This window comes from Paramormyrops kingsleyae, chromosome 19, assembly GCF_048594095.1.
Source record: "Paramormyrops kingsleyae isolate MSU_618 chromosome 19, PKINGS_0.4, whole genome shotgun sequence".
In the NCBI taxonomy this organism is placed as follows: Eukaryota; Metazoa; Chordata; class Actinopteri; order Osteoglossiformes; family Mormyridae; genus Paramormyrops; species Paramormyrops kingsleyae.
This window is the reverse complement of record NC_132815.1, coordinates 13,756,540-13,771,643: the sequence shown is the minus strand read 5'-3', so window position 1 is coordinate 13,771,643 and position 15,104 is coordinate 13,756,540. Positions and strand designations below refer to the sequence as shown.

Sequence of the window (15,104 nt, the reverse complement as noted above, 5' to 3'; positions counted from 1 at the left end):
AACCACTGCAGCATGTCAGAAGGAGATGGCTACTTAGGACCAGGCAACAGTGACCATTGAAAATACCTGGAAAATCCCATTAGGGAAGTCTGGAGCAGATTGGTAATACTTATCCCAGTCAACTCCATTTAAGGAGACACACTTCCCCTCCAGAAAAAAAATCAGGTTCCTATTCCACTCATTAATTCTTCAGCAAACGTGGCCGGTAGCATGTGGTTCAGGGGTCAAAGCCCCTGTGTCTGTGAGCAGAAGGTCACCAGTTGAAGCTCAGCCTTGGCACATCTGGAGGTCCTCGAGCAAAGCCCTTAACCCCCAGCTCTCTACTGCAAGAGGTGATTGCCCTTCCCTGCCAGCTTGCTCTCACCTACAGAGAGCAAGGTGAGGGAGGCATAGAGATTATTGATCCCTGGTAGGAAATTAAGTATCTATTATTATTAAGAAGTTTGTGTCAGGAATAGGAGGTTGGTTGCCACATAGTAAACACAAAAACAGAAAGGTGACGGCAGGTGGGAGACAGGTCCAAACTGACACAGCCCATCCACTCTGCCCCAACACGCCATTACTTAATTACTCCATGTGACACCAGAAGGAGAATCCACAGCTGGAGCTGGAGCCAGGTACAGCTCCACCTTCTGTGGGCCATCACAAGAGCCACAGGGCAACCACAGAATTTGCTGTGTGCCCGATGCAGCAAATCGTTAGAAGCATTCGACTGATTTAATGTAAAGGAGTGAGCACTGACAGGGACTCCGGAACCTAGCAGGAGACTGTGGAATGGACTGAGCACTTCACTAAGTCCAGACGTAGACCACAGCATCAAACAGGAACTGAGAACCCACATCTGACATTTTAAGCCATTTTCCAAACCATGTTTTACAAATAAACAATAAACACAACTTACTATTGGACAGCGGAAGCCAGTTTAAATCTGGGAGATTCTTCGCTATTTCAGGCTGTCCCTTCATATTTTGAGGAATATAATTACACGGGTGACATTATTTTTGAGAGTTTTATGATTATGGGTTACATGTCTGTAGTAATGCAGATGAATTTCTGCAAGGGAAAAAAATATCGCACTGAATACTGAAAAATACTAGAATACAAGAACACAGCTATGTATGCGTGAAACCGATCATGTGGCATAGCCTACTTATCAGTATTTTATGTGTCTAGAAGCTTAGAGGCGGCCTACAGTATGTGAAATCATGCCAGCAGAGATAACGCTCTGCTTGGCTTTATTACCAGGCCAGCATGGACATATGGCTAAACCCCGAGGATCTGATTTATCACTGTCTCCTGTGTATAAGACTGCTGTCCCTTTTTAATGCCTGGGCCAGGGCGGAAGAGGCCCGGCCAACGTTTAACAACGGCAATGCTAGCCAGTGCCAACGGCAACAACATGTCGGAGGCCAGCAGGGCGGCGCTAGTGAGACTGGCACCGAGCAACCCACACGCCGCGGCGACGGGCCGACATGGAGCTCAGCATGCTGCCCAGTTTGAAGGCCGGGTATAAATCAGGGAGCCAACACTGTACTGGGCCAAAGCAAACTGTACTTAGACAACGCGTTTGGACAGCATTAACGGCTCCAACCAATAAATCAGGATAATAGCGCACTACATCTTCTGGCGTTAGACCCGAGATGAGGGCAGGCCTTTCACAACAAGTGTTGTTCTTTTGACTGCATGATAAAATTAATTACCTCAGGCACTAAGGCCAGCTCAAATATCATAGTACAGTAAATGTAACTGGGCTGAAATTTTATTACATATCACATATCTGTTTATCTTACACGTTCATCCAAAGCAGTTTATTATCTACTCTGGATATTAACAGCAGGATATTTCCTGGAGCTTTTCGGGTCAAGCCCCTCATGACTGGCATAATCATTCTTTACACATAACTCCCTGATGGTGTGGGATAAACCTTGCTTTTAATGTCTTCCGCCTGGCTCATTAAGGGCGAACAGCTCGAGTCTGTGGAGGAGGCTGCCTGATTAAATCCATGTTGTGAATAAGCACTTATGCAAGCGCGTCGCTAACTGCCTCACATCTCTAACTGCCTCACGTCCCTAACTGCCTCACGTCTCTAACTGCCTCACGCCGCTAACTGCGTCACGTCCCTAACTGCCACACGTCCCTAACTGCCTCACACCGTTAACTGCCTCACGTCTCTAACTGCCTCATGTCCTTAACTGCCTCGTGTCTCTAACTGCCTCACGCCGCTAACTGCGTCACATCCCTAACTGCCTCATGTCCCTAACTGCCTCATGTCTCCAACTGCCTCACGTCCCTAACTGCCTCACCTCTCTAACTGCCTCACGTCTCTAACTGCCTCACGCCGCTAACTGCCTCACATCTCTAACTGCCTCACGCCGCTAACTGCCTCACGTCTCTAACTGCCTCACGTCTCTAACTGCCTCACGCCGCTAACTGCCTCACGTCTCTAACTGCCTCACGTCCCTAACTGCCTCACGCCGCTAACTGCCTCACGTCTCTCACTGCCTCACGTCGCTAACTGCCTCACGTCGCTAACTGCCTCACGTCTCTCACTGCCTCACGCCGCTAACTGCCTCACGTCTCTCACTGCCTCACGTCTCTAACTGCCTCACGTCTCTAACTGCCTCACGCCGCTAACTGCCTCACGTCTCTAACTGCCTCACGTCTCTAACGGCCTCACGCCGCTAACTGCCTCACGCCGCTAGCTGCCTCATGCTGCTAACTGCCTCACGCCACTGCTGAACATTGCGAAGGTTTTGGCGTGATCACAGATACAAGTATTACCCTGCCTGCTGTTATGTGCTACAGGAGTATCTTTCCATAATCCACTGGCACGGCTGCCAAGTTTCCAGCCGTTGGCCATATCAGGGTGATGAGTGGGATTATCCATATTGCTTTCCTCCACTTTTCTCTCGTGCTCAGAAACGTGTATGTTTGACTACTTCTGGTATTCGAGTATGTCTGGGTTTGTGTTTTGTAGACCCCATACCCCCTGATCCCTGTCTCCCCTCAGGAAAGGTGGTTCTCATACATATCCACTATACAAGTGTTTTGAATGAAAGTCTTACAGGAAGAGGCTGAAATATCATTTTAATGGCAGCAAATTCACTGCAATAGACTAGTGTGATTGACCCGCGTCAGAAGACCATGCCTTGGGTCTACAGCTTGCAGTCCAGAACTTGCAAAAGTTATTCATGGAAGAATAACCAGAGCTGAAAAAGCAGAGGTCGTTTGGTTTAAAAAGGACAAAGGTAATTAGTGGTTTGAAGACTGAACGTATTGTATTTGGCTCAGATGACATTCCGTGTAATTTTTACATACCCACAGTGACTAGCTGAAGTTCAGCGTGGTCGAATGGTCTGGCACAGGATCTGGTTAAACTGAAGCCTTGGAGGGTCGGTACACACAAGGGGGACGGAGGCCATCGAGGCGCTATAGCACTCACATTCAGCCCTGGTTTCCAGCTCTGCAACTGGAAACACTGAACTTCCTTTGAGTAAGACCAAAAACACGCAGAAGAATAGCATCAACACGAGTTCAATATTTTCATCTCCAGTTTCTGTGGCAGGTATGGATGGAGCTCCAGTTAACTTCTTGACCAGAAAAGTCCAGCTGGCACACCTCAGAGCAATGAAATCAGTGAAACAGACACCTCCAAAAAAACAGTGGAACGCTCAAGACAGTAACCAGGACCACATTAGTTTGTCCAACAATTATTACTACCATTGTGCTGTGATTGCCACTTGACAAGAGCTTTCAGCACTGCGGTGCAGCACCCCTGAGGAAGGTACAAAGCAAAATCTATTTAGTGCTTGACAGTCGATTCATTCACATAGAGCAACTGCAAAATAAATAAATAAATAAATCCAAAAATCAGTACGACAAAATCAACCACTCAGCTCCTAGAAAATGCACCACAGAATGAGCGAAATGGCTCTTTTCATCCTGCCACACATACACACACCCCCAGCTGGTGGCATGTATCGCAGGTTAAACTTTGGCACAACTGCCATAACTCCCAGCGTGACCGGCCACTTCCTCACTGGGCGACAGGGGAAGCATGCAGTGCAGGAAGGCAGGCTGACACAGCACTTTTTCACCCCAGGAAGCAGAAAATCTGTTTGCTTTCTTTGTCTCCCACAAAGAACATTTTCCCCGGAGCTGCAGACATTATGCTGCAAGTCACATGCGAGGCTGTCCCCCACCTGGCCTCCCGCCTGGTTCTGCACCTGGCCCCCTACCTTTCAGGCAGAACATGACAGGTCTGCCTTCCCCCATGTGCTCCGCGGAGGCAGATCCAGTCTGCGGTGTGGAGTCGTCCCTGAACACCAGAAGCGTCCGTCTCAGCAGCTACCCTCATCCCACACTCCGATCGCTAACACGCACACACATAGACACACACGCCCCCCCCCCCCCACCCTGCCCTCCCAGTGGCAGTTCGCCAGCCAGCCCCCGTACCCGGAGCAGACTGCTATCCAATCACCTCATCTCTCCGGCTCCGGGCCGCATGCCTGACAAATGCCTGAAAAATCCCCCCCCCCCCCAAATCTCAGCCCAGCCGACGATTGTTTTGAACGGAGCTGTCAGCACTTCTATGGTTGGGTGGCCTCCTCACCCTCATCAATTGGCTCCTGGTAAATATTAATTACTTAATACCCCAACTGGTGCCAGTTCACTGTTTGTTCTGAACACAGCCGCTGCGTCTGCCCTGCGGCTCCCCATTAACACCATTGCCTGCTTCACAACAACAAGTGACTGATATTCCTGATAAACACATGCACTAGTGAGGTTTTCACGTGCAATAATAATAAAGTTCATAATATGCAATATAATGTGCAATATGTTCATACTGTGTCAACAAACTTATGTGCAACATTGCTAACACAGAATACACATGCTAAAGACTGTTTAAAAACACTTCACATTTGCACTTCGTACTCTGTACTTTGTACATATGACAATAAAACTTTGAATCCTTGAAAACTGACCTCCCTTTTTCACACCAGGGTTTTAACTGGATTTTCCCACCACAGAAATTGCAGGCAGTCCCTGTGTAACTATGATCTTCTTGAATCTAAGTTTCTGCATCTTGCGGGCAGCAAAAACTGATCATACATGATATGGCGCATGGCTGAAGTCCTACATTAAGGGGATCCACAGGTGGGATATATTGGGGAAATTAAGGTTTGTGTGGGATTTAAAGCTTAATTTTTCCCATCTGCGTACCAAAAAAGGAACATGGATGGACTAAAATCCAAACATTTCATATCAGTAATACTTCATGGAGAACTTGCTATATGTTCCAGAAGTGTGAGGTGAAAAACGTGCATCTCACAGTGAGAAAAATTGTTTAAGACAATGAAAGTCATGAACCATTTCAGGGCCAAACACATACAGGGGTTGGACAATAAAACTGAAACACCCGGTTTTAGACCACAGTAATTTATTAGTATCTTGTAGGGCCTCTTTTTGTGGCCAATACAGCATCAGCTTCTCTTGGAAATGACAGATACAAGCCCTGCACATGGCCAGAGGGATTGTGAGTCATTCCTCTTGCAGATCAGTGGCCAGGTCACTATGTGATGCTGGTGGAGGAAAAACGTTTCCTGACTCGCTCCTCCAAACCACCCCAAAGTGGCTCAATAATACTCAGATCGGGTGACTATGCAGACTATGGGAGATGTTCAACTTCACTTTCATGTCCACCAAACCACTCTGTCACCAGCCTTGATGAGTATAATAGAGCATTATCATCCCAATACATGACATCACCTTCAGGGTACAATGTTTGATGCTCCAGAATAGTTCAGTAGTCTTTGGCAGAGACAAACCCATCTAGAACAAGTAGTGGGCCTAGGGAGTGTTATGATATTGCAGCCCAAACAATCACTGATCCACCCCCATACTGCACTCGACAGTCTGGGTGGTAAACCTCTTTAGGGCTTCTCCACACTGTAACTCTCCTAAATGTCAGAAAGACAGTGAAGGAGACTCATCAGAGAACCATACATGTTTCACATTGTCCACAGCCCAAGATTCGAGTTTCTGGCGTCACTGAAACTGATGTTCGGCATTGGCCAAAGATTTGGCTATACAGCTCAATCAAGAATACTGACCCTATGGAGCTCTCGATGAGCAGTTCTGGTGTAAACAGGAGAGACAAGGTGCACATTTAATTTTGCAGTGTTTTTTAGATACACTCCAAGTTGGTACCCAGGCATCCCTTTCATACAGCTCCTCTTACATCCACAGTTACTCCTGTTGGATGTGGTCCGTCCTTCATGGTGATGTGCTGACCCTGGATACCGTGGCTCTCGATACACCACAAACACTTGCTGTCCTGGTCACAGATGTGCCAGTGAGATGAGCACCAACAATTTGTCCTCTTTTGAACTCTGATATGTCTCCCATTCTGTTGTGTGGACTGCAGTAATGTATGTACAGCTGTGCTACTGCTCTGCTAATTCAGCATTAACACTCTGCTCTTACTGATGCAATGTGCAAACAGTGAGGACCGGCCACCAGTCTGCGTATATATAGGCGTGAAACCTGAAACACCATTTTGGTCAGTGTTTCAGTTTCATTGTTCAGTCCCTGTACAGTTCCTCCTTATGTGTCGATGAGGCCTCTCTTAGAGTGCAGCGATCTCCCTCTAGCCATGCAGTCCATCCTGCTGGATTACTAGCATCACTTTTCTGCTTCCATTTCTCAGTTGTCCCTCCCACTGGAAAACACCTGCTGGCCTCTTTCAAGGACATAGAGGCCAAACCAACTGGAGATTCCTAATTCCAGCAGGACACAATCGGTCCCTACCGTGATCCTAGAAAGCGAACAAGCCTTGATGAGAGTAGTTCCACTTTAAACAAAGACAACAACGCTAGAAAGCCATCCATCTTCCAACACTTATCTTGATCAGGGTCATGGGGGGAACAAATGCCAGGCAGCACAGGGCACAAGGCTGGGGTACACCCTGGATGGGACGCCACATGTCACAAGGCTGGGGTACACCCTGGATGGGGCGCCACATGGCACAAGGCTGGGGTACACCCTGGATGGGACGCCACATGGCACAAGGCTGGGGTACACCCTGGATGGGGCGCCACATGGCACAAGGCTGGGGTACACCCTGGATGGGACGCCAGTTCATTTGAGGGCACCTACATACACAAATAGACACACAATCACACTCTATCCAAAAGACACCCAGAGGAAACACATGCACCACTGGAAAAGCATGCGAGCTGCACATGCACACCCACAGCGCGGCGGGACTCGAACCCGTGACCCTGGAGGTGCAAGCCAACAGCGTCACACACTGTCCCGCCAATCTGAAAACCCAGTGACAATTGTTTGACAAGCAGAAACCCATAATCCTTGGGGGCTTTATTTATCTGTTTCTCTTAGAGAATGAGACCTCAAAACCACAGAATATTATTTAAAAAGTCAAATCTTCTGCATTAGGCTGAAAAACTTTCATTAAAAAGGAAATGTATTCAAAATGAGCAATGCTGTGTTTATAGAGAAATAAGCTCTAGAGAATGACAGAAGGCTGATGTTTCAAGTAATAATAACCCCAGTAATCTTGCCCCCCCTCCCCCGCCCCCCCGGTTTCTGTTTTTATAGACCCTTGTCTTCTACAGTGACATCACCCTGCCAGTTGATCCTGCCATTTGAAAGCTGATACTCACCTAGAAAGTCATAGAACAGCAGCAGTAACCTCACTAAACGGCAGTCCCGGCCTACAGGATGGAGAGGGTACCTCCAAATGCCCAGGAAGTTTAGCCTGCTGCCTAAGTAGCAATGTACAGTAAGAACCAAATGCAGCGTCACAAAGATCTTGCTGGCAAAACCTGACGTCTTTCCATAACCTCTGACAGGAACATCACATTGAACGGGGTCAGAAAGGCATGGCAACTGCGTAACTCACGTGTGTCTAAAAGGGGGCACGCCTTCCACATTCTTCACATACATCTCCACTATCAGTACCCTGAGAATACAAACTGGATTAATCACTAGGAACAATGACCCGAATATCTGTAGTGTGTCCTGATTGCAATTGGGAGTCCCAGCTTTGTTAACTAGGGTGCTTTCGATTGATTGATTTTCCAGGCAAATTGCGGCACACAAACAGAGACTGTTTCAGTTCTGTTCATAGACACAGTGCACTTGCCATTGCTACGAGGCTTACAGACAGACTATAGGATATTAAACAGAACACCCGCACCAGATAACTTCAATCATCTGTCTGGTTCATCCACAGAGCAACCGGATACCACTGGCTTATAGGTTTAGCCTGTCACGGGCCATGCTAAATATATTAGCATAAGAGCGTTTCTGCATTGGATATGGGGAAAATTGGAGAAAAGCAGGCAAACATAGTTTGCATAGGTGTTGGTGTTTGGACAAATTTGTAAAATTTGTACAAGTATTCTTAACTGTGTTTCATTTTATTAGTATTACTGTCATGTTTGTGAAAGACCAGCACTCTAAGTAATAGGCAGACAGGTGCAAAAATGCCGAAATACATATGCGACTCTCTTTAAATACCATCATTAGTCCAGAGACTAGCCTCTTCTGGGAACACAATACTTGCAGCATAAACTGAGACTGAAACAATTAATTAACAGCCAAAGAGCTCAGTTTTGCTAATGCTATAATTCAGTGGATTAGGATGTGTTTGTATATCTCTGTCTTGCTTGTTAGTGCCTGTTTGTAAATTTCTGTTTGTAATGTCCATTTGTGTCTGGATGAATGTATCCATTTGTTCCACCTATTTGCTTGTGTCTGGTTGCATGTGCCTGTTTATTTTGTATGTTTGTTTGTGTGTTTGTTCATTTGGAATGGTTATAGTCTGGTTGCATGTCTCCATTTGATGTGCCTGTTTATACATTTCTGTTTGTTGTGGTTTAATTCTGTGCCTGTTTGTGTTTGGTTGCATATACCTGCTTATTTTGCCTGTTTACTTGTGTCTGTTCATTTTTGTTTGGTATGGTTGTTTGTTGTCTCTGTGTCTGGTTGCATGTGTCCATTTGTGCTTGTTTATACATTTCTGTTTGTTTAGGCTTATTGCTTTGCCCGTTTGCTTGCAATCGGTTGCATGTGTCCATTTGTTGTGCTTGTTTATACATTTCTGTTTGTTGTGGGTTTTTGCTGTACCTGTTTGTGTCTGCTTGAATGTGTCTAATTACATGCACTTCATTGTTGTGTCTGTTTATAAGACTGTGTTGGATTTGTTTTTCATGCCTGTCTTTTTGGGTCTTGTGTTTATCGATTTGTGACCCCTGTTCACGTGGGTGAGTCTCTGAGAACTACACAGCAGGCTAATTCACTGGGACACAAGCGACAAAGCTGTGTACTCGCAACTTCAAAAGATCTGATATACAGCCAGCGTCATATAACACATCTGCATCTGCACTGATAGGAGTCAGCATCTGGTTCGTAAGTGTTGTTCTATATTAGCAGTTAGCACATAAATTCATTTAAACTTAGACTTAGTCTCTGTTGCTTTTCTGAGGTTCTAAACAATGATTGCATAGCTCTCATTCCTTCAGCTATTGCACTCGTTCCTGGTCATTCATCAGAATCTTGGCCTAGCAGCACTTGAAAACAGAATGCTTGGCATGCTTTATCTGTCTCACGGTAGATGGAGTCTGCATCTGTTCAGTTCCACACAAAACCTAGACCTTGCACACCTGCATTACTGAGATATCTAGCAATCCTCATAAGAGATACAACAACAAACGAATTGTATTACAGCATGATGGGTTGTGAACCCAAACTAGCGAAGAAGAAAAATTTCTCAGTTGCCGCATTTTGTTTCCTTTACTTAACCATTCTGAAAACTCTTAGCATGAGAGGTTATTGGTCACTACAGATGGAACTTTGCAAATGATGCATCTGGTAACACAAAAATGGCAGCGGAAAACAATGACTTCTCGTAGCTAAGAGGAAAATACTGCAGCACTGCAAATATTACGGTAGGCTGAACCAGCTCCCAGAGCTGCGCCCAGGCTCACGGAACCACAGTAAATATCGCATATCTGATACGGATCGACATGGGCAGGTTCAGAAAGGCAGAAAAATGCATGAAGCACGACTTACCTGAGCACGACCCGGGACCATTATCATCAGGGTGTCATCGGGACGGGGAGAGAAAGAGAGAGAAAGAAATCATTGTTAGAGGTTGTACACTGAGTCCTGTAAAGAATGTAATGACCACTGAATGTTAATGAAAACACGAGGCATCATTTTCCGATATACTAATCAAGGCCAGAATACCATAATAAATGATGCAATCTTCTGGGGGTTTGTATACAGATTATAAGATTATAAAAATATAAATTATTATAAATTGAGCAAGATGGGGGAAACCGGACTTGTGTTGACCACCGTTCTTGAAGACCCCTAATACAGGTTCTCCCCCCTCGGGCTGCTTGTGTGCCCATGCATTGTAAGTAAAGCTGAACAGCAGATCTTCTCAGAGATTATTAGAATACTGGTCTTCTTGCCCGAACTCCGAGGCTCCCAGATTCCTGTGTGTCATCCTTCCAGCTGAGAGTGGATTTTGAAAGACTAGCCAGGTACAAGCTAACGAGGGCCCAGTGCGGGTAAATGGAAAGTAAGCCTTTACAGATTCCAGCGCAGGGCAGGGCTCTGCTGCCTGCCCTGATCTGAGGTCAGATACCGCATTATGTGCACAGATGCACTGTCGAGATGAGGATCGGGAGATGAATCTGGGAGATGAATCATTTCATGCCTCAGGGTCATTGCAGGCCCCGGATTCATAGTCAGAGCATTTTAACGTGGGAGAAGAGCTCCAGTCGAAACCCCTAACAAGGTCCTTCAACCAAAAAAACCTTACTAAATGCTATTTGTGCCACTGCAGCCATTGTGTATGCAAGCTTCTGTTATTATACACAAATACACGATGATGGGACCCTTGAAAACAGCCAGTCTCCCTTAGTGCCCATCTGCTTCTGTGAAAGCCAAGGAAGCTGCTGTACAGTTAGTGTCCCCAGATCACCCCCCCTGTGGTTTCCCCTGATTTGAATCTTAAGTTCCCCATCGGCCCAGATCTCTCCAGCCCGAGTGAAGCTGGTGGAGCCGGCGCCGCCCACAGATCTCCAGTCTGCGGCCGTAGAATAACACTCCCACTCCTGCGGAAGAGTCGTAATGACAGTCAGCTGCCGTCTGCTTTCCGGGGGAAATCGGCTGCGGTCCATGAGTCCTATTTCAGGACCCTGGGTGCATTTCGAGGTCTAGTCCCCGAATCTGCACCTTGAGAACAAAGTTTCACCCTTGCATGGGTCTTGAAACTGGGCATCTTCATTTATCATCAAGTTTCATTTCGCAGAGCAGGGCCGGAGTAACCGAAGGCGGTAAAGGAGTACCAACCCAAGCAGGAGCGAGAACCTCCAACCTCCCGAACTCCGCCGCTTCCCTGAAGTCTTGTGGTCTCACTCAGATACCCAAAGAAGAGGAAAAATCAGCCTGGAAGACGGCATTGGGTCGGCTGAGTGGACTGCTAGACAACTAATACAAATATCCTGTCAGCCGGCAGCCCAGAATGGAAAAGAGCTCTCCTTCCTGGTACTGTAGCCTGCTATTATGGTATATATTTAGGAACAGCCAAAGCACAGCACGGCACTCATTACGTAATTAGACGGCTACATGTGGGAGCTGACAGGGGGACACTAAACACGGCCAAATTCTGCAGCAGAACTGAGCCTTTCAATCAAAGGCTATGGTCTCCTACAGAAGAAACACAACCTTTGTCTTTATCTCCCTTCAGTCTCCATGCTCGGTGATTAAATTAAGAATGCAGGACACTGAGGAAGCATTCGATGAGGTACATGATCTGAGGCATTAAAAAGTTATTGAATTCATTAACAGTGATTTGTCTGACCAACAAGTCAAACGATGATTATTAATTCATTGATGTAGGTTGTGCGTCAGTTTATTTCTCGTTTTTCCTTTATCACCTCAGGGCGGATGCTCTTTTGTAAAACCCGAGAAGTCAGTTTGCATTCTTTGTGAATTTTGGCACGGCAGAAAGAGTGATCAATGGGATTGGCTCACTTCCGTCTTGAATGTCACCGTGGCGACGGAAAGTGCTGAGACTAAGCCGAACGTGAAAAGCACATTATCGACTCCCGTCTGGTTAGGAAGGGCGGGGCCTAAATTTAGGTAGCTAGACGAAGAAATGAATGTAAAAGCAGTAGACCCATCAACAGATATCGGCCCACGCCAGTCATTTAAATATCTAATTATTAACCTTGGAGTAAACCTGTGAATTTCAACAACATAATCAGACTGCTCCCTTTCAGCTGAACTAAAGCTGCTTTGAAAGGCAAACCTGGTGAGGGTTACCCTCATAAAGTGGCCAGAAAGGCCAGCATTTTTTGTCTCATCACTATTCACTATTCTTCTTTCAAGTAACTAATGTGACTAACGCCAGACTAAGGCTATGTGATTGAACTTAACCATTGTACTTCACAACGGTGGAAGATTTATGTTGTTTACTTAATACTATCCCATATTTACCCATAATACTATGCATGACCTCTTTCAGAAGCCTGGGAAACATTAACCTTAATTACTCTCACTTGTGTTCTTTGGTCCCTTTACTTCATCTCTCTTTTTATTGCATTTGCTGTTCCCCTCAAGTGGATGTGTGACCATAATAAACAATCAACCAACAAAGTTACAACGTCACATACTGTATGTGGCCTTTGTCTAAGCAGCAGACCAATGAAAAGGGAGGAAGCGGACTGCTGAATCGGGATTGGTCCAGGAGACAGCTCATGTGACACACTGCATCATTCCACATAAAAGTGCCATTTTGAGCTCTTCTAGCTTGGCACACAGTCCAGTTCTGCTAAGCAGCTGATTTCTCTCCACAGTATACAGGGAGATTCAGGTTACAAGAAGGCTACCTCGTTAGCACTCCTGTGGCCTCAGTCAAATGATCAGGCCCCCATGGTGAATAATGTGAGAATGAATAAATAATGACTTCCAGACAGCAGAAAACCTACACCAGCAAAGTTGCCCAAGACCACCTCCTCCGAGCTCCACATAACAGGTACAAGGCTGCTTATTTACAGACGTGTTCCAACAAATGTACCTGGTCTTTCCAGGCCCCACAAAGGCAGAAAAAACCCTGTAAATGACATTCACAAAAACACACAGTCATTTGTTCAGAAGGGATGAGAGTGCCATATCTCTCAGATCATTCTATACAGACTATGAAAACAGATGTAATTATACAAAAATCACAACATTATTTTTACCGTATCATAAATCCAGAATAACACACTCAGTGGTACTAGAAAATAAATAATTTTACCATCAAACGAGCAGCCTCAGAATACCAGTCTGAACACCACGTGATGCTTCAAATGAACAATTTGATAAGTCCCTAAGTCACATCCAGTGAATCCCTAAAGGGAGAGGTGAGAAGGTTCAGATAGTGGAGTTATAACAAGCGGACTCACCAGCCTTCCAAGATAGGAGTCAAAGCATCTGAAGGGCCTCCTGGAATAAGAGATACCTGATCCCTGATAGGACCGTCTCCAGTTATGGCAGGTCCCGAAAGCTGTTTGCCAGTACAGGAGTACTGTTTAGTGTGAGATTCGGTGGTTTAGGACGCAGTGTTTGTGATTGGAAGCTCATGGGTTCAAATCGCAGGGTTGCCAGAGTGATGTCACCATGGTGACTTAAACCTAGGCCCTTAACCCCCAACTGTTCCACGGACAGTCTGTCCCTGCTTTCTCAACTGTACATTGCAGTGGATAAAAGCACCTGTTAAATAAGTAAAAAGTAAATCAAGCTAACATGTTCACTGGGGCAGTGTGTATCTGTGCAGGTCAGAGATCAGTACTCGCACCTAGAAGGGTGTGAGTTCAAATCCCATAGCCAGCAGAGAGATCATATCACTGCTGGGCCCTTCAGCATGGTCATTAACCCCAAATGTTCTGGGGACCCTGCTCTCTGATCATTAAATTATTAATATACTTTAAGTGGCTTAGATGAAGAAAATGCCTTATAAGTGACTTTTTATTAATTTCACTAAATTCATTCATTTATTCATTTACTTGAGTTGAATTCATTTAATTCAACTGACTTTAGCTAAGTGCACTTGTCATGTAATCAAATGGAACCAAGAATAAGGCCACCCAACAACTGACACCTGTTAGCTTACATATGTTTGACAATTCGCAAACTGTCCTATATAGTAAAAAGACAAGATCGTGGACAAATTTTTGAAATGGGAAATTGCAGAAAACATACTTGGTCCTGAACCTGAAGTTTCACAATTTTGGTAAGATCCAATTATTTGTATGTGTTAATTAATGGTGTGGCCTGGAAAAACTGACGTGGTAGAAAAAAGGTTGGGAAACACTCTGGATCGCAGGGACACCACAACTCTAAATATTCCCACCTTTCTCTTGATTTTTTTTTTGTCACCCACACAGTCTGTCCCAGAAAATATTCATGAGCACTGTTCCCCATGGCTGGGCTGTAGGCTCTGCAGCTGTAAACAACAAAGGAATTCTCAATTTGTCAAGCCATTACCCCTAAACGCCAAACCACCATCAGGCTGACGAAGGCTTCCACCAGTTCACCTTCACCCACCCCCACCCCCCCCCCAGGCGGCATCCTACTCGTATCCCAAAACAATGTGTCGATTTACACAGGACAATTCACACAACATAGTAAGGGGAAGGTGCAAGAGACAATCAGCCAACACCAATAAACGTGTGTGGCCCTGCTACTCTTTGCACTTGGAAACTAATTGCTTCCTGGCCCTTTGAGTCTTTGTTTAAACTGCAATTTTCTATTTTAGAAAGGCTACAGAGGAAGTTTTTGTGGACTACCAGAGCAGCCAACTCCACTGTCTTCTTGCAGAAGACAATCGTGCTCATGGTCTTACTCATCAAACATCAAGCTTAAGCGGAAGGGGGACCAGCTACGTGACACCCACTTTTCTCAAATATCACAGAAATGTCAGGTCTGTTAAAATGAGTAGCACCTCTTAAAGGCGGAACCAGGCTTGTAGGAGAGATCTGAAATGGTACAGTTCTGCTAGTCTACATGAAAACAGAAGC

At 45.6% G+C, this 15,104-nt stretch overlaps 1 protein-coding gene across 5 annotated transcripts in view; it reads right to left on the bottom strand.

The window, feature by feature from the left end:
- Positions 1–15,104, bottom strand: part of nhsl1b (NHS-like 1b) — a 99,402-nt gene that overhangs the window by 43,158 nt on the left and 41,140 nt on the right. The window contains exon 1 of one of the 5 annotated variants that reach the window (XM_023806933.2): positions 4,239–4,369. The exons of the other annotated variants lie outside the window; for them this stretch is intronic. Coding sequence (XP_023662701.2) covers positions 4,239–4,275 — 37 coding nt within the window. The 5' untranslated portion in view covers positions 4,276–4,369. Of the gene's footprint in view, positions 1–4,238; positions 4,370–15,104 lie in introns of those variants that run through there. 5 annotated transcript variants of the gene reach the window in all.